Below are 20,144 nucleotides of genomic sequence, written 5' to 3'. Positions count from 1 at the left end.
AATTTTATATATAGATCGCATATGACATTTTTAAGTATAATATTCACTTTTGCAGAGTGGATGACAAGCTACAGGTGAAGATAACTGACAATGCTTTATCTCGAGATTTATTTCCAAATGACTATCACTGCTTAGGAGATAATGAAAATAGACCAGTCAAATGGTTGGCAATTGAGAGTTTGCTGAAGAAGGACTTCACATTTGCTAGTGATGTGGTAAGAGTGCTTGAGCCTATGCAATAATATTTTCTTAATATTTTGATTAAGGTTTTTAGCAAATTAGCTAAATAATATATATGAGTTTGTCTTATGATCATGTTTAAATTGAACACATGCAGGAGTTAATACTTTATCCATTAATATGAGGACATACGCCTTTCACCAGAGTGCAGCTAAGAGTACATCTAGATGTCACACACCTTGCTACGTTAATCTTCTTTTCATGTTTTTATATATAGAGGGAGGCCTTACTTAATATAGTAGGTTCTTTTTCATGGAAAGTAGATGAGAGAGAGAGAGAGAGAATATCATTGGAAATGTTTAGTTGTAAATATAGACAAATTGAGTAGTGCTGCATTGCCAGAAGGCCAGGGGGTTCACAAAATAATAGGTGCATAGATAATAATGAAAATTACAGAGGAAATATTAATTGTAAAAAAATACAGGCACAAGTTAAAAATAATTGCACAATAGCAAGACAGAATTAAATGAATACTGAACTATACCAAGCTTAGGCGCCTCTGTAGCCAGGTGGGCAGGAGCAGCAGTGTGTAGCACATGCTTCTTGATTAGACCGGGGTTTGAGCCCGTGACCACCAAATACGGAGGATGCGGAAAGGTCAGGGAACGACCACCGCAGATCCTGGAGCAATATGGCCTTAGTTGCTAATGCTCCTAAAAACCAAACAACAACAGCCCCCAAGTAGTTGTGCTTACGTGAATACCCATAGGTTCTAAACGAAATGCGTCTAGTGATGGACAAAAATCTAAAAGGTCCAAGAAAGCAAGGATTCTAAATAAATGTCGAGACGGGCTCACATAGACGGCCGTAAACCTCATGTTTGGTATCAATGAAAGTACCATACGATACATAACGAAACAAGAAACTGAGATCAGAGAGGCAGTGCTGGTGGAATTCTTACTGCTAAATACATGGCTTATGTATGTGATAAAGTGATGTTAAAAATGCACTGTTCATTTGGATCAAAGACCAACACAAGAAAAATTTGCCTGTAAATATTGGTATGATTTCTGCTAAGGCCCTCGTTCTTTACAAGAGATTTAAGCAGCAAATCCCCTGTACCAGCAGTACTGTGGAAACCACATTTGTTGCCAGCAAAGGCTGGTTCCAAAAATTCAAGAGGCGTTATTCGCTCCGTAATGTAACGATTACGGGAGAGTCTGCTTCAGCTGATCAGGAGGCTGCTAAGGTCTACGCTGTGCAACTCAAGAAGCTCATCGAGGAGAAGGGATATAAACCTGAACTGGTTTTCAATGCCGATGAGATGCCATTATTCTGGAAGAAGACCTCAGCAGACCTATATAGCCACCAAAGAGATGGCCTAGGATTAAAGGTGGCACAAGATCGAGTTACGCTGCTGGTTTGCAGCAGTGCAGCAGGCCATATGACAAAGCCTGGCCTAATTTTCCGCTCGCAGAACCCAAGACCTCTAGGAGTACATAACAAGAATATACTGCCTGCGTACTGGTGCGAAATGCAAAAGCTTGGATGACAAAGAACCTCTTCCTAAACTGGTTCCACCACTGCTTCATTCTGGAAGTCAAGGAATACCTGGAGGAAAAGGAGCTTCCAGTGAAAGTCCTCCTCGTGCTGGACAATGCCCCAGGACACTCAAGTGATGCACAAGACTATGCAAGTGAAGATGTAGAAGTAGTTTTCCTACTCCCTAACACTACCTCCCTTATCCAGCCGCTCGACCAGGTGGTAATCAAGGCCTTTAAGGCCAACTACACAAAGAGGTGTATGGATCAAATTGTTGAGTCCATGGACAGCGACAACAACCTCAATGTTATTCAGTTTTGGAAGGACTTCACCATAGGTGACAGTTGCTTCCTAATAAAATGCATGCTCGTAGACATTAAGACCAAGTCTGTAAACGCCTCTTTGAAGAACTTGTGGCCTGAGGTTGTGCATGACTTCAATCCAGACAAACTATGAACTGTTCCAGACAAATAGTGCAAGAAACCATCGTCGAAATAAAGGAGTTGGTCTGGAGAATAGGGGGTGTAGGTTTTGAAGAATTTTTAGAGGAGGAGGACATCAGCGATTTAATTGATGGACAGGCAACAATGCTAACAGATGATGAACTCAAAGAGTTGTTTGTTCCAACTCTGAGGATGAGAACAAGGTTGAGGAAGAACCACACCAAGAGAAGTTCAACTTGGAAAACCTAGCACAGGCAATGTGTGACACCAAATGCCTAGCAGGCTTCTTCTACGAATAAGATGACAACATGATTTGTGCAATGAAGTTAAAGGAAAGCCTCGATGATATTTTAGCACCATACACAGCCATGTTAAATGAGTTCAAACAAAAGTAGAGCAGCTTCCCATCGCAATGTTCCTAAAAAGGACAACTTCTACATCAATGACTAAAACTCCTCATATCTCCGAATCCAAAGTCTCGATATCAGTCAACCCTGCTTCTGCTCCAGGCTCTGAGACCCCTACTACTGAGGAGTAGTGAATCCTGTGGTGAATGTCTTGTTCTTAACTATGTAATAAAATTTTGATACTACTGTATTTTTGGAACATGGGTCTAAAATATTATTATTGTAAAACACAATTAAAACCTTTTAAACACATTTAAACATTTTTCTGTATGGTTGTGTAAGTGTTTAGGCATACATAGAAAACATCTGGGGCTATTTGGGCCAAGAGTGCAGATTTTCACGGAATTTCACGTTTTCATGTGAAGTGTTGACACACAACCCCTGCGAATATGGAGACTCGACTGTATTTCAGTTGTTAGTACAGTGCTCTTTTGCTCCTTCAGAAGATTTTGTATTGATTTTAAATCAATGAAGAGGACCTGTTCCTCTTTCGTATTAAAATCTATATTATTTTTGAATGTGGAGCACAGAGAGAGAAATGTCAGATCAAATTTTGATGAAATTTTATATTTAGGTCTTTAGATTTGGGTAAGTTTTATTGATTCCCTGGAAGGTTTTAGGACTAATAATGATTCCACATTGTTTCTAGTCTTTCCTCACTCCAGAGAAATATGATAAATTTGGAATAACTAATTTGATCCTTTTGAAGAATCTTCTTCTTCTGGACCTTTGTACCTAATTTCGTGTCAAAATGCATATTGTCTGCATGAAATGTTAATGCTGCATCCCTCTCAAAAAAAAAAAAAAAAAACCCTGTTACCCAAATCTAATCTTGTGAACGTCACAAAGTGAAGTTCACATGATGCATGCAGAAAATAAATGAAGTTTTTAACACCTTTAACCCTGGTATTTGAAAATAAAATGCTCCTTAAATGTAAAGCAAGCATTCGTTATCTAAATTTCATGCCATTTTCAAAGATGGGTGAAAATTTTATAGCAGTCACAGTTTTGTGAAACTTCTAGCTTTGTTTCTCATAAAAGTAACAGAATTACAGAATTAAATATTATTGTTCAAAAAGTAAGAATGTCGTGTAAGTGTTTGGAAGATAATAGATTTATTTTTTTCCTTTCTTTGCTTATTATATTCATGGAATTACAGAAAGCTCATTTGAAAGGAACATCAGTTCCTTTCAAATGGAACAGAGAAGTGTGTAAAAATTTTTTTTTCCTTACATGCACATTTTTGTACAGATTTTAATGCTCTATTAAAATCCAGTCCAGTCAAAACATAATGGCCACCTACCTATTTTTATGGGTATGTCCTCTTCAGTACTGCAACCACACAGCAAGATGTGAACTCTATAATGCTTCTGAATGTTACAGGAGATGTGCTGTACCACGTTACCATGAATGCATCCTGTAGATCTGCTTATGTCCATGCTGGATCTGTAAAACCACATAATTCCAAAGATATTCAACGAGATTTATCCAGAGAATTCAGTGGACAAGGTAGCACCTGGAAGTCACTTCAGTTTTCAGCAAATCACTCTCAAACAATACTGGCAATATGTAGGGTGCCTTATCCTGCTGGAATACACTTGTGCCATCCGAGAAGACAGTCATCACCATGGGGAAGGGGTATACCTGATAAGCCATGATGGATATAGTTTTTAGCATTCGGCGTGCAGTCTATGGATATGAGGTTTCCAAGGTTCACAGGAAAACATCCCCATACCAATGCTGCCACCACCATCACTACTTGCCTGATTCTGGTGGACCAGGACATTGGAGTGATTCCTCTCATAGTTTGTTGCCATACCTTCCACCTGTCTTCTACACAGCATAGCACAAAGTGTCATTCATCAAAAAATGCAAACTATAGGCATCATTGATAATGGGTGGCCATAAGCATGGGCACTTTAACTGGCTGCCTACTCCAGGGCCTATACAGAGGAGGTTTTTTGGATTGTGGTTAACTATTCCACTGTTCTCAGAAAAAAAAATGGATTGGGAGGTTTAAATTTATAAGATGTTACTAACTTTGTATGTGGTATGTTTTTGTCCCATTTGATAGAAACCCCTTGGTCACTGGTCAAAGTCAGTCTGATAACAAAAGAAAATAAGCAGAATTGATTAATTCATTTCTGAATAATTGAGAATCTACTGGACTGTACTGTACTAATAGATGGTATATTGAAGGACTGTGCAAAAACCAGGAATGGCCATTTCTGATAGCATTTCTGAATTTTTTTTTTTTATTAGAATGTATCAATATATAAACTCCATAAGCAGCAGTAGCAATTTTTTTAATAATAAAAAAACAAGTTGTAACAGTATTTATGGCAGTACTCTGTATGTTTTGGAAGGAATATTTACTGTTCAATTAGAAGAAAATTATTATTTATGTGTACCTATTTAATTTATTTCTGTTTAGTGGGCATTTGGAGTTACCCTTTGGGAAATGATGACTCTTGGACAACAGCCATATGTAGAAATTGATCCATTTGAGATGGATGCTTATTTACGAGATGGATACAGATTATCACAGCCAATCAACTGCCCAGATGAACTGTAAGTGCTTCATGTATTTTATTGTTTTTAATGTATATTTTTTATTACTGAACTAATTCAGTAAAAATTCTTTATTACAATATATGTTAGGTTTGCACTTGCAAACCTAACATATATTGTAATAAAGAATTTTTATGTGATGCTAGTGAAGGTTCAAAGTTGAGAATGCCTGATATAAGATTGTAGTTTGCACACATGGCAATCAATTTTTGACTGTTTATGAAGAAGACTGGGTCAAGATTGAGATCTTTCTGACTTCACACATGGAATGACTGTAGGGCAGGTGGGATATGTTAGCTGATGTTGACATACTCCCACCTGCAAGACAGTATCTTGACAACAGTTAACATAGTTAAGTGTTCCCAGTTTCTAGTGTCAAGAGTCTACTATGACTAGCTCAACGGCAGTTCAACAGACAGCCATGTGTGGTTGATGCCCATGGAAAGTATCATGTGTCTCATTTTGTAATTTGGCCTAGATACCCATCCAGTACAACATAGGAATATCAAAACCAATATCCAAATGACTGAGTTGGACATTAGCTCGTGTAGATTATGCAGTTGATAGCCATTGTGGGTACCCATGCTCACTACAAAGACACAAGAAATTGTGCCTTGGATGGGAATGCTAGCACCAGCACTGGACCCCCAGCATGTGGGAAACCTGTCTGATGAATTCCATTTCCAACTCTGTCACGCTGATGGGCATACACACATTTGGGAAAAACAAATGCCATGGCAACTGGATGTTCAACTGGTCTTCTGGAGGCAGTGGTGTTGTGTTTTGGGCATTGTTTTCATGGCATGACCTGGGTCCTCTGATCACCTTTAATTAACAGTTTGATGCCTACCTTTTTATCATTTCTGATCAAGTATACCCATTGATGACAATGTAACCAAACAACTTCAGTATCTATCAACAAGACAATGTGCCATGCCACAATTCCTGGCAAGTTGTTATCTGATTTCAGGAATAAAATAGTCAATTCTCCATCCTCCCTTGTCTTTCCAACTCACTTAATCTAAACCCATTGAGGATGTTTGGCACCTACTGGAAAAAAGACAGTCGCTGACTATCCACTTGACAATGTGTGTGCATTACTGGAAATATTGCACAATGCATGGATAGCACTATCACAGGACATCCTGCAATTCTTTTTGTAAAGTCCACACCAAGACGTGTTAGGACTTCCTTTTGTCCCCATGAGGTATTAGGCAATTTGCTAATGCAAAGCCAACTTGGTGTATATCTGCATGCATGCGTGCGTACACACACACCACAGCTCATTAACAAGGCTTAAAAAGTATTAGTATATACAAATGAAAAGCATAAACTTAAAATGTCAGTAAAAGAATTTTGTCAAAGTACTGCAATGTGATTTAATTGTCACATTTCTCAGCTGATATTAATCCATTTGCATCGGTGTTAATCACAAGTCAAGTGGGGGGATCATCCATTAACCCAGATGTTAATTGAATATCCAACCAAGTAATGATCCACACAAAGCCTTGTATAAGTGATACTTCTGTGTATTCGAGATACAGTGTCCAATAGAAATAGTGTCCAACTCAGCTAGATAGTGTTTCTACTGGGACCAGTGATAGCTACAAGACAATCTAACCTTTATATTATGTTATTTCCACAAAAGCTCATCATCGGTTGAACTTGAGTCCAAGCCTTAGAACTGATGAATCTGTGCCTAGTTTTCAGTGAGAGAGCAGAAGCCTCCATGAATAAAGTCAAGCACAGTTAATATATATGAATTTTTACTTCATTTCAACTACTGTTCAAATACTTTTGCAATCCTATGGCATTGTAAGGGAAAAATATCCATATTTACCATGCTTTCATGTTAAATTTGCATGATGCCGACTTACTGAAGTAGCATATTTGACAATCACTCAGGATGTGATATTATTGAACTTTCGGTTGACCAAGTATGAAAGCCTAAATTTGAATAAAATACTCTTGAAAACACATATTTTTAATACAAATATGTACCCAGTGTTCACTGAATGACTACCACATCCTTGCCAGGATGGGGTAGTCACTGGAGCTATGTAGCATAATCCATAATGGATTATGCCACATAGCTCCAGTGGAAATTTGCATCTGGTCTTGCAAATAAGATAAACTAGCAGTTATGAGGTGTAGTGAAGATATCAAGGAGTTTCAAAAGGGCATGCTTGTGGGCGGTGCTTCCATATCACAAATGGCACATTTTGGTTGCTCACATCCAACTATGATAAAGGTATGCAAACAATGGGTCAAATGATTCAAACCACCTCCTGTCAACAGAAATGTAAAGGATTATGCAAGGTGGACGATTGTGATGAGTGAAGGGTGCAGCGCATTATATGCGCTGAATGGCACTGTGCTACAGCTAACATACCACGATAGAATATGGGGAGTGCAAGATCAATATCCCAAATGACAATGCACCACACACTCAGAAGTATGGCAGTTCCACAGCAGATGACCCAGGAGACACCTTCTTCACACCACTGATCAACATCTACAGAGAATACCATCAACAACACAGTGGTTGGACACTGTAGGATTGGAAGTGTTCTGGTGATATGAGTCCAAAGACCTGGTTCAACACATCGATGGATGCCTCCATGTGTGTGGATCAAGCAGCATGAGTCTCTGGACCTACCATTCATAGTGCCCACTATCCAGTCAGTTTTGGCTTAATATGGAGCATATTTTGCTGAATAAAACTAGGACTACTCCTAATGCATATCGACCAGTGTTTCGCTGGAGATATTAAAAATTGAATGAACAAATAAAACAGAGTGGGAATTGGTTGATGGAGGGCAGAAAAATAGTAGTAGTAGTAGTAGTAGTAGTGGCATATGATACAAGAAAGCAAGTGCAGCTTATGCAGCATCAGCCAAAAAAAAAAAAAAAATCACACCATTCCCTCCAAATGCCTGTCCAGTTCCTCCTTAAATTTATTTAACTTATCAACTTCCACGACAGATGGAAGTTTGTTCCAGCAATTAACCACCTGCCGGCTAAAGGCAAATTTCTGCACATCTATTCTACATCTGTCTTTTCTTAATTTGAATTTATGCCCCCTTAGGTTCGTAATCTGAACAAGTGGAAGAATCCCATCAGAAATCAGCGTGCTCAACCCATTCAAGGCCTTATACACCTCAATCAGATCACCTCGCAGGTGACTAGTCTCCAGCCACTGCAATTTGCAGAACTTAAGCCTCTCTTGGTAAGAGGATCTCTTCATTCCCCTCACCAATCTTGTTCCCCTTCTCTGTACATGCTCAAGCAAATCTACATCCTTTCTAAAATGAGGCCTCAAGACCTGTATGCAGTACTCAAGGCGTGGCCTGACCATTGCCTTATACAGAGGAACAAGCACCTCCTTTTCTCTGCTAGCAAAATTCTTATATATCATTGACAAAACCCCATGACCTGCCCTGGCAGCCTGTCTACATTGCTCAGAAAACTTCATATTTGACTGCACAATTACTCCCAGGTCTTTTTCATTTTCTACCACTTTAAGTGTAGTACCACACAGTTGGTACGTTTCTGTGGGGTTACTTCTACCCATATGCAGTACTTTGCATTTGTCAAGGTTAAACTTCAGTTGTCACTTCTTAGCCCAACTGCCCAAATTATCTAGATCCTGTTGCAGTAGCACACTGCCATTACTGTCATTAACAACCCTGCCAACCTTTGTATCATCTGCAAACTTCGACACTAAGCCTGATATACTTTCATCAGTATCATTGATCAATATACAAAACAACAAAGCAACAGAGGATCCAACACCGAACCCTGTGGGACTCCACTAATAACATTAGTCCACGAAGAGCAGCACCCATTAATTACCACCCTCAGTCTTCTCCCACTCAACCATTCTTTTATCCTTGCGCAACAGTGTCAAAAGCTTTCCTGAAATCCAGATATATGATATCAAAATTATTTTTTGCATCCAGTTCCTTTGTAACCACATCATAATATTCTATCAGATTTGTCAGACAAGACTTTCCCTTAACAAACCCATGCTGTGTCTGAATTGTTGCTGCAGTTTTGTCTAGATGATCCTGCAATGCATTTTTAACCAGTCACTCTATTATTTTACCCGGAACGGAAGTTAAACTAACTGATCTGTAATTACTCGTGTCAACCTTCAATCCACCTTTGTGAATTGGGGATACATTTGCACATTTCCAGTCCATGGGGACCTCCCATGAGTCCAAGAATGCTCTCATAATTATAGCTAAGGGTTTGCTTAGTTGCTTTGCCGCCTCCTTTAATATAACTGGATAGATCCCATCCACCCCAGGTGCCTTTCTTATGTTTAACTTCAACAATTTCTCCCCATTTTGCTCTCAGTTATTACAAAATCATTAAGCACCCTGCTACAATTTGATAACCTTCTGCCATTTTCAAACCTTAATAACTCCTCATGTGTGAATGTAGATGCAAAATACTCATTCAGTTTGTTTGCTATCTGAGCAGGATCATCAACAGTGGAACTATCGATATCAAGTGGACCAATCAGATTCATCCCCTTCCTGTTAGAGTTTATATTAGTAAAGAAATCCTTGTTGTTTTTCTTACCATCTTTTGCCAAGAATTTCTCGTAATCTGCCTTCACCTGCCTAACCTCCTTTGTGACCTGATTACAGACTAGCTTATATCTGCCATAGGCTTCTGAGTCGCTTGATAATTTATATGCATCCCATGTATTTTTCTTCTCTGTCACGAGTCTCATTAGTTTGTTTGATAACCATTTAGGCCTAAACCTTCAACAATATATCTTAATAGGTATGAAACTTTTAGTAGCATCCATGATTAATTCCTTGAATGCTTCCCACTTAGAATTTACTATTGGTAACATTGTCAGTTGAGACCAGTGTACTCACCTTTACAGAAGCAAAAACCCTTTCCTTTACCCCTGATGGTAATTATATCTTTAAGTAAATCCCACATTAGTACACTGTGATCACTGCCACCTAGTGCTTCCTTTATCTGCAAATTCTTAATACATGAATGATCACTGCTGATAACCAGATCAAGAGTATGATAACCAGATCAAAAATGTGAATTTTAAAGCGCCGTGAATATTTTCCGCTATAAAAAACATGGGGGTGGCTAAAATTATCTTTCCCGGTCAAAACAGCGCTCAGTGGGTGGGTGGGGGGAGAGGGGTGACAAAATCGTGGCGAGGATGTTTCTCGCTAATCCTTGTTCAGTATGTGTTATGCGTTTGTCATGGAAGGTTTCGTCGTTTGCTTTTAATTTATATGTTTATAAATTGAATAAATTTATCAATTTATAAATTGATATGCTTACAAAAATGATAAATCTACCGTTTTGCAATGTAAAACAGACTTTTTCGAGTGTGTTAATGGAAGAAAGTGACTTTATTGTGGACAAGTTCTTTCTAACCCTTACAAAAATATGGCTACGAATAAAACGAGAAATGTGAAAATATCAAAGAAGGTGATGACATTAGTGAATAAAATTGAATTATTAGACAAAATTTCTAATGGTGAAAGTGTCTCCTCTGGCAAAACATTATAAAATCAATGAGTCAACGGTATCTTGATCAATCAAAAAATCGGAAGAAAAAATCCGCCGTAGTGTCCGTGAAAATGCGCTAATTGTTTCAAAAATTTGCTTTGTAACTCGTGATGTTAAATTAGAAAAAATGGCAAAAGCTTTAAATCTGTGGATAGAAGACCGAACTCAAAATAAGATTCCGTTGAGTTCACTCATCATTCGCGAAAAGGCAAAACTCCTTTATCAACACTTTAGCGAAACTGGTGATAGCACTGGCGGGATGTTTGTTTTGCTAGCAAGCAAAGGCGCTGGTTTGAAATTTCTAATAAATATTACATTTAATATTAAATTGTTTCTTATTTTCATTTCGATGCCTTATGCTTGCATTTCACTATGTACTGTCTATGTACATAGCATATTATGAAGGTACATATAATACATACATAGACAAAATTTAAACTAGTTTTTCTTATATATTTCATACTTTGGAACGGAACCCCTTTATTACTATGGGAGCCATAACTCAATATTCGCGTTTTCGGTATTCGCGACATTTCTCAGGAACGTAACCCCTGCAAATAGTGGGGGTTTACTGTATTTCTTAATTGATATGAATAGCCTAGTAGCCTCCAAGATTAATTCCCCGAAGGCTTCCCATTTAGAATTAACCATTGCTAATATCATCAGTTGGTCCCACTGTATAAATTTAAAAACTGTCTGAGACAACTGTAGTCACCTTTATGAAAGCTAACACCAAAAAAGGAAGGCTATTATCAACCTCTAGTTCAATCGTAAACTGAATGATGGGCGACAGGGAATTGAGATATTGCAGCAGCCCAAATTCTGATCCACGGGGTGCAATTGCAAAAATATCGTCAGCATAACGATACTAGAGAATGATATGAATAGGTAAGTTCAAGAAAATCTGACTCTCAAGTTTCTCCATGGCGATATTGGCCATGATAGGACTAACAGGGGCACCCATAGCTGTGCCCTGTATTTGGTGGAACAGAGAGTCATTGAACATGATCAATAAACATGCCTGCACGAGACGTCTTTTGAGCAGGGATACCACATTGGGAGATAGAACCTCGCTCTCTACAGATGATATTTGTACTGCTCTCAATCTGTGTTTAACAGGGGGGCGTGATCATGTTTATTGACTCTCTATTCCACCGAATACAGGGCACAGCTATGTGTCTGTGCCCTGTATTTGCCCTGGTCTCACCTTACTTATACAGAGGCACAATGAGGGGTTTTGCTAACTTGTGCAGGTCTGTATATCATAGACAAGATACCATGTACCTTCCTAGCTCCCTCTATACACAGCATGGAAGATTCTGACTGAATCATAACCCCCTAATCTTTTTCATCCTGGACCACTTTTAACTCCAATCACCTTAGCTTCTGAGTAAATCCTGGACTTACATCAAGGTTCTCCAAATGCCAAACTTAAAATTTAGAAGCATTAAACTGTACTTGTCATCTTTCAGATCATTTGGGCAACCAGTGAAGCAAAATGGCCTGGTTCTGGGCATTAACTACCTTTCCTTTAAATTATCAGCAAACTTTTGACAACTGCTTCTGCACTCCCACATCGTCATTAAGGAAAATAAGAAAGAGAAGTGGCCCCACCCTGATGTATGTTCATTTATGACCACTGTCCGTGCTCTTTTAGTCAGCCCTTGAACCACTGAAGGATTTTGCCATTGATCTCATTCTGTTTCATTTTATATAACAGCCTTTTTTGGGGAACGATACCAAAAGATTGACTGAAGTTAAGGTAGATAATGGTAGAGTTGTTTCTTGCATCCAACTACTGTTTTATGACTTTAATAATTATATATTATTAAAGTCATAAAACATATTATTAAAGTCATAATAATTATTCCTCCAGTACCCCATAATTAAATTGTATTATAACTATCTCTAGAAGGCACCAATATCTCCGTTAGTTCTATTATATCTGCATAGATTGACCTAATCAAGGGCTCAAAATTTGTTTCATTTATTTACAACACTCCTGGAATTGCTATATAAAGAAGTTCAGTTGTGTGTCTTTTAGCTTTGTATAATCCTGACATATAGCTGCATAAACACAAAATTCTTAGATGTATATGACTGTGGTTTTTGAACTTGTTTCTTTCTACGCATAGTATAATTACAGGTTGCACCCAAAATCGCACTTGTGTCCTCCACTGACAGGGAGGGCACAAGTGTGATTTTGGCCTATCATTAACTTGCATCATTCAATGGCTCTATCTCCTCAAATTAATAGTTTCCCTGAATCCTTAAAGCTTCCTCAATGACACTGGCACAAATTTCTGTTCAAATGAATTTTGTATTTACAAAATCAACTATTATACAATTTATTTTTTATTTTGAAATTGATTTTTGCCAAACCACAAATTTTTAGTACATACATATATAAATAGAGATCAATTGAGAGATGGAGTGTTTTTTTTTTTTTCCCCTTTTTACTTTTAATGTAAACCGCAAATGAGAAAGGAATTAGAACCTATATTTTGTTTGGTTTGAATGTGGAGATGGTGAAAGGTGATACTTATTGACATCAGACTTCAATTTTTGTAGATTTTAATTTTCTAATAATATATGTGAAGGCAGGTTGTTCCAGCAAACGGAAGTTGAAGGGATGGATGAGGAAGAAGAGAGGTTGGTTCTGTGAGTTTCAAGTTTCAAAACGGTAAATGGATGTTGACCGTGGTATGTGTTTGAACTGGTGGTATGGAAGAGAGGAAAATTACAAAAGCTAATTCAGAAGAACAGTACCCATGGAAGTATCTCCAGAAAAGGCATGCAGTAGAAACAGAACAGTTATGAGAGAGAGAGAGAGAGAGAGAGAGAGAGAGAGAGAGAGAGAGAGAGAGAGAGAGAGAGAGAGAGAGAGAGAGAGAGAGAGAGAGAGAGAGAGAGAGATGGGGTGGGGATCACTAATTAGCGCATAACTGTGCTCTTTTGAATGGAGCCTAGAACCGGAAAGACGTTATGAGGGCATTGCTCCAGATGTCGGAAAATTATTCCATGGTACAGCAGATTTGAGATTTGTACAGAGTCAGTAACTGGTTAGAAAAAAAGTAAGGCTAAGTGTGAAAGAGAAAATGCAGTTTTTTTTAGATGCACAGGAAGCAATACTTGTAATATGCTTGTACCAAGGGAGGTTAGAAGTCAGGGTAATCCCTAATAGACATGTGTGATCTTGTCTAGAAATCAGAGTGTCATCAAAGGTACGTGTAGAACAAGCAGAAGAATCCTTTTTGTTGAGTTTTGGATAGGACTGAGTTTTAGAATGAATAAAATTAGTTATCTTTGCTCCATTGGAGACATACCTGAAGATTGGCATTTAAGGAACTGGTAGTGGATACTTGAGAAATTGCAGTTTGTGCAGAACAAGTTTTCTCAAACTAGAAGGTGGAGTTCGATAGAAAACCAACTATGGATTTGATTTCCTGTCAATGGACGAAGGTCATTAATATACAAGAGAAGAGTGGGTGAGAAAGAGAGAACTGAACTGTGGGGAGCACCAGTATTAGTGGAGAAATTGCAAGACAAAGCCACAATGAGCGGCTGGCAACCATAAAATGGAAGCTGATTTAGAATACCCTTGTGCAAAACACGATAAAAAGCCTTTGAAATGTCAAGAGCAACTGCTTAAGTTTTGTCAAACTTTCCCATTGAATGACAGAATCTGTCAGAAAGAAAAAAGAAATGAATAAACACCGGTTGAATAAGAAATGAGTGCAGGTTTTGGGAACAAGTGAAAAAATAGCTTCAGGATCCAGGAGTTGGCACCAGAATTGTTCAGAATTATTCTGACACCCTTTTGATAAAAAAAAAAAAAGGAGTTGATTTGGAGTGTACTGAGAATGGTGGGAGGTAGTTTACCAAGATTATCAACAAGAGTTACAAGAAAAGTAGGAATATAGATGGGTAAAATTTATGGCCATTAGCTTTGGCAAGACTAGAATGCTTAACTACCATTTGGACAAGAAGAAAATATATTCTTAGCTTGTTCAAAATCCAGTTTGGACTGATCATAATACTACTATTATGAGCTTTGAGGTAGGCAGAATACGAACTTGGAGTTTCGATGGCAGTATGACACATTTATTGGAAAACCAAGGTTTAGATACAGGATGAGATTTTAAAGTGGAGTTTGGAATAAAGGATTTCATCCTTACAAAAATAATTTTCACTGACATGATCTGAGCAAACATTGACATCAGAAGATTTAAAACAGTAATCCAATCAATTAAAAGAAGAATAAATTTCTCACACATCATCACATTTTGCATTCTTGTAATGCCAAAGAACATAAGAGAAAGTCTCCGTTCGAGAAGAGACTATCACCAAATTGTGATCTGAGGTGTCTAGAAGACTGCTCACCTCAACCATGTACTTAGAAGAGTTTTGTGAGAAAAAGATCGTGAGTTGTCTGTGTGGTTAAGATTGTCTGGTATTCTGGTAGGTGAATGAACAATCTGGGAAAGGTCTCTAGATATAGTAAAGGAAGAAAGCAAACCCTTAGCCATAATTATGACAGCATCCTTGGACTCAGGGGAAGTCCCCGCACACTGGAGATGTGCAAATGTATCCCCAATTCACAAAGGGGGGATCTAAGGGTGACACGAGTCATTACAGACCAGTTAGTTTAACTTCTGTTCCGGGGAAAATAATGGAGTCACTGGTTAAAGATGCATTGCAGGATCATCTAGACAAGACTGCAGCAATAAAGTCAGACACAGCATGGGTTTGTTAAGGGAAAGTCTTGTCTGACAAATTTGATTGGATACCATGATGTGGTTACAAAGGAACTGGATGCAAAAAATAATTTTGATATATACTTTGATTTCAGGAAAGCTTTTGATACTGTTGCACATGGAAGACAGACTACTGTACAAATTGGAGCAGTATGGGATTAAGAGTAAGTTGCTACAATGGATAAAAGGGAGGGTGAGTGGTAATCAAAGGACGCTGCTCCTCGTGGACTAATATTAGTGTTGTTTATGTTACAGGGTTTGGTGTTGGACCCATTGTTGTTTTCTGTATTTATCAATGATATTGATGAAGGTATATCAGGGTTAATATCTAAGTTTGCAGATGATATAAAGGTTGGCAGAGTTGTTAATGACAGTAATGATAATACACTACTGCAGCAGGATCTAGAAAATTTGGGCAGATGGACTGAGAAGTGGCAACTGAAGTTTAACATTGACAAATGCAAAGTACTGCATATTCATAGAAGTAACTCCAGAGGAACGTACCAACTATGTGGTACTACACTTAGGGTGGTAGAAAATGAAAAAGACGTGGGAGTAATTGTGCAGTCAGATATAGTTTTCTGAGCAATGCAGACAGTCTGCCACAGTAGATAATGGGGTATTGTCAATGCTATTTATAGGAATTTTGCTAGTAGGGAAAAGGAGCTGATTATCACTTTGGCAATGGTCAGGCCAAACCTTGAGTACTGCATACTGGTCTGGAGGCCTCATTTTAGGAAAGATGTAGAGTTGCTTGAGCATGTACAGAGAAGGGCAACAAGATTGGTGAGGGAAAGAAGGGATTCTCTTACTAAGAAATGCTTAAGTTCTGCAAATTTCAGCGGCTGGAGACTAGGCACCTGTGAGATGATCTGACTGAGGTGGAAGGCCTTGAATCGATTGAGCATGCTGAATTCTGATGGGATTCTTCCACTTGCTCAGATTAACAACCTGAGGGGGCATTAATTCAAATTGAGGAAAGACACTTGTAGAAATTTGCCTTTAGCCAATGGGTGGTTAATTGCTGAAACAAATTTCCATATGTCATTGTGGAAGTTGATAGCTTAAATAAATTCAAGAAGGAACTGAACAAACTTTTAGAGAGAATGGATGTGTGAAATTTTTTATTTTTTTTTTTGGCTGATGATACATAAGCTCATATGCTTGCTTTGTAGCATCACATGCATCCATTACTATTACTAGGTCACTAGTAATTGCAAAAGCTTCAGCATCTTGACCATCTGTGTCAGAGTAACTAGAAAACAGAAAATTGAAGCCAGTTAGAGATAAGAACATTAAAATCACCAAGGAAAATTACCTCACCATTAGGAAAGTTGGACTGGAGAAAGTCGAGCCTCAAAGAAAGGAAATCAGACAGTTATAAGTGGAATTGTGAGATTGATAGAAGCAACAGATAAATTGGACAGAATGGGGTGGAGGGAGAGAGAGCCAGAGAAGATCAAAAAGAGGAGATTCCAAAGTATTGTCTTTGACAGGGAGTATCAGACTGGACATATACCATCTTTGAAGTGAATGGATTGTAAATAATCGGTGAATAATTAGGACAACTGAGATGAACAGTGAATGAATCAAACAATAATTAGGATTCTGTGAGACAAATTAAGAAGGGCTTTGCAGACTGCAAGTGGAAATGGACTTCTTTGAAAATGGAACTAAGACTGCATTTAAGAGGTTTAGATTTTTTTAGTTTGACTATTCAGTAGTAAAAAAAAATGGTGGAGTTTGCCAGAGCTTTGCTCTAGATACAAGCCTTCAATGAGCAAAATTACTGGCATTGCTCTGCATTGTGGATGTCGCACCTCAGTGTTCACCTTCAGTAAACTAGGTGCCATATTTCAGGACTTGCACATGGGGGGGGGGGGTCTATACTCAGGGTTCAGACTAAAAGTCTGAACATCATGAAGGTTCAAGCAGAGGATTTGGTTGTGAAGGCGAAACTTCAATTTCCATTTCTCAGCCCATCTGCCTAACTTTACTAGATACCGTTGCAGTAGTATACTGTCGTTACTTTCATTAACCACCATTCCAACCTTTATCTGAAAATATGGACATTTGATTAGCCTTCATCAATATCATTGATAAATATAGAAAACAACAACAGGCCCGACATCCCTAGAACAACTGTTTGGATCCAGCAGTGGTTGCATCTCCCTTCTCCTCTGAGATGTCCTAAGGGACTTTCTCCCTAGAAATGGCTCATATTACTTACGATAACTGGAGGGAACTCGATGATAATCTTTCTTTCTATGCAACTAAAGGCAGCCTTCTACTACTTATTTTACATGTATCTATGACTCTGCCCTCCAAAAGCTCTTCTAGAAAGAACACTTTTTCTGGCATAAATTTTGATCTATCACAGGTAAATTTCCTGCTTGCCCAGCAACATGCTCTATAAAACTAAATGTCAGTTTTGTTTTGTTATCTCCCACACGAGGCTTGTCATTGACATTCTTTCAGACGTGACAAACCTAGGAGTCCAAAACACTGATTGAACTGATGTTCAGGTAACACTTGAGGCAAGTGGACCATATTTTGAAGTCCAGTCGTTTTTTTGGTGTTTCGTGCTTTGACTGGATTGAGCAAGCTCAATACTGATGGGATTCTTCCTCTTGCCTTATGACACATAAGGGTGCACACAAATTCAAATTGAGGAAGGACAGTTACAGAACAGATGTGCATAATGCCTTTTTGTTCCAACAGGTGGTTGACTGTTGGAACAAACTTCCAAACTTAGACAAACTTTTTTTTTCTTTTTTTTTTAAGAAAGCAAGCTGTGTAAGCTTGCTTTCTTACATCATTTGCTATTGCGAGGGGGGACAGTGTTATATGTAATTGGAAATTAAGCTGGAATTTGTGTTGAATTTCTAACCGGCTGTTATATATAGTATGCAATATGAATAGTAGTAATATAGCCACACAAATAGTGCCCACTAATGTCACGAAACCAGAGATTTGCTGGGGGGGGGGGTTAAGTATTAAGTGTTGCATGTATGTGTTTAACATTGTGAAAATTACTGATTTTTCTTTTTATTATTATCACAACAGTTGGAATTTAGTTATATATTAATAAATGTTTATTTTTTTTTAGTAAATTGTGCTATTTTTTCTTGAATCTTCATGAAAGAACCTTTGAGAAAAAATGGGTCAAGAATTTTTTTTTTTTTTTTTTTGATTGGTCAGATTAGTGAGAGTGAACCATACAGTTCAGGCTGCTAATAAAAAAAAAATTTTAAAATTCTAATTTAAGTTCACTCAGGATTATGATAGCTTTAAATAAATTTTAACATTTCTCTGATTTTTTTTGGCTTGTGATTATTGCATATTCACATAATCAGGTTTTTTTTTTTTTTTTTTTGTTCCCCTCCCCACCTCTTCCTACTCATTCTCTTTTCTAGGTTTACTGTGATGGCTTGTTGTTGGGCAATAATACCTGATGAAAGACCTACATTCAGCCAGTTACTCGTTTGTCTTCAGGACTTTTTTACAGCTTTGGGTCGTTATATTTAATACTGAGATGCCTACTGCTGGCTTTTTAACAATAGATAAAATTTTTTATCTCCATAATAGAGGTGCCTGTACAAGCATGTGTGTGTGCATGTATATACTGCAGAACACACCACAATATATGCTGGTAAAGTAATCTGTTACTTTTTTCAGCCTGAAAGGTGCTCCCCCCACGTACTTTGCCAAACTTTTCTGTCGTTTGTTGATTTTCATTTTATTAGAAGCAGGTTGAAAAAAAACAAAAAAAAAACTATATCTACAATGTAAGATGTCTGAAATAAATAATTTTGTTTATTGTACCATTGAAAAATTTTAAAATTAAATCTCATATTTTGGAGTTTCACTTTTGTTTTCTAACAGATGCTTAAAAGAAAAACTGAATTGTTACAATGCTAAATATAGATTTCATTTTGTTTGTGAGATGTAAATTACTTAGACAGATACATTAATTGTATGATTGCCTAAGACATGTTTTGTAAAAGATATTTATTTCTTTGTATCATATAACTTTGTAAGAAATTTTATTAAATTAAATTTGATGTAAACAGGCTTCTTCTGTACATTCTTTTATTTTCACAGTAATGATTTAAAAAAAAAAAACAACTTGTAGGCCAAATTAGGAATATCCAGAAATTTCACTGAGTAATTATTTGGAATTACCTAGTTTTTCACTGCATATACCAGAAAGCATAAGCGTTTTTTTTTTTTTTTTTAACTAGGCTGTATCAAACGAAATCAATTTTGCATATAGGAAATTGACTATAATTCTCAAATTCCAAAGGTTTGTGTGATTATATAGCTTCTTGAATGTCATTAAAATTGCATATGCATACCCTACCAAAAAGTTAGAACTTTAATCTCATAGAGGGCATTAGCTGCAATTTGCCCCCCCCCCCCCCCATATACACACCTTTTTGATACTGTTATGGTAAAACCCAAGTCTGGTTGCCATTGTTGTTTAGGTGTGTCTGATTCAATGCAAACATTCAAATATTACTAGTTGGTGAAGTATATTTTGAATGTTATTTCTCATTTACAACTTGCTGCATAATAATAAGTGAGATGTATTTACACTAACTTGTATGTGGATTAACTTCTCACGCAACCTGAGGCACTTACCCTAAAACTGCATTGTAATAATAATAAGTTAATATCTGTATCAA

General features: G+C 37.5%; 1 protein-coding gene across 1 annotated transcript in view; it reads left to right on the top strand.

The window, feature by feature from the left end:
• Positions 1-19,211, top strand: part of LOC150083210 (inactive tyrosine-protein kinase RYK-like) — a 479,651-nt gene extending 460,440 nt beyond the window's left edge. The window contains exons 12-14 of the mRNA XM_090378435.1: positions 56-215; positions 5,007-5,143; positions 18,873-19,211. Coding sequence (XP_090234561.1) covers positions 56-215; positions 5,007-5,143; positions 18,873-18,984 — 409 coding nt within the window. The 3' untranslated portion in view covers positions 18,985-19,211. The remainder of the gene's footprint in view (positions 1-55; positions 216-5,006; positions 5,144-18,872) is intronic.
• The last annotated feature ends 933 nt before the right edge of the window (positions 19,212-20,144 follow it).

The sequence above is a fragment of the Mastigoproctus giganteus genome, chromosome 7 (assembly GCF_048544385.1).
Source record: "Mastigoproctus giganteus isolate SK-2022 chromosome 7, ASM4854438v1, whole genome shotgun sequence".
Lineage (NCBI taxonomy): Eukaryota > Metazoa > Arthropoda > Arachnida > Uropygi > Thelyphonidae > Mastigoproctus > Mastigoproctus giganteus.
The sequence above is the reverse complement of the archived record's forward strand: the minus strand, read 5'-3'. Positions and strand labels throughout refer to the sequence as shown.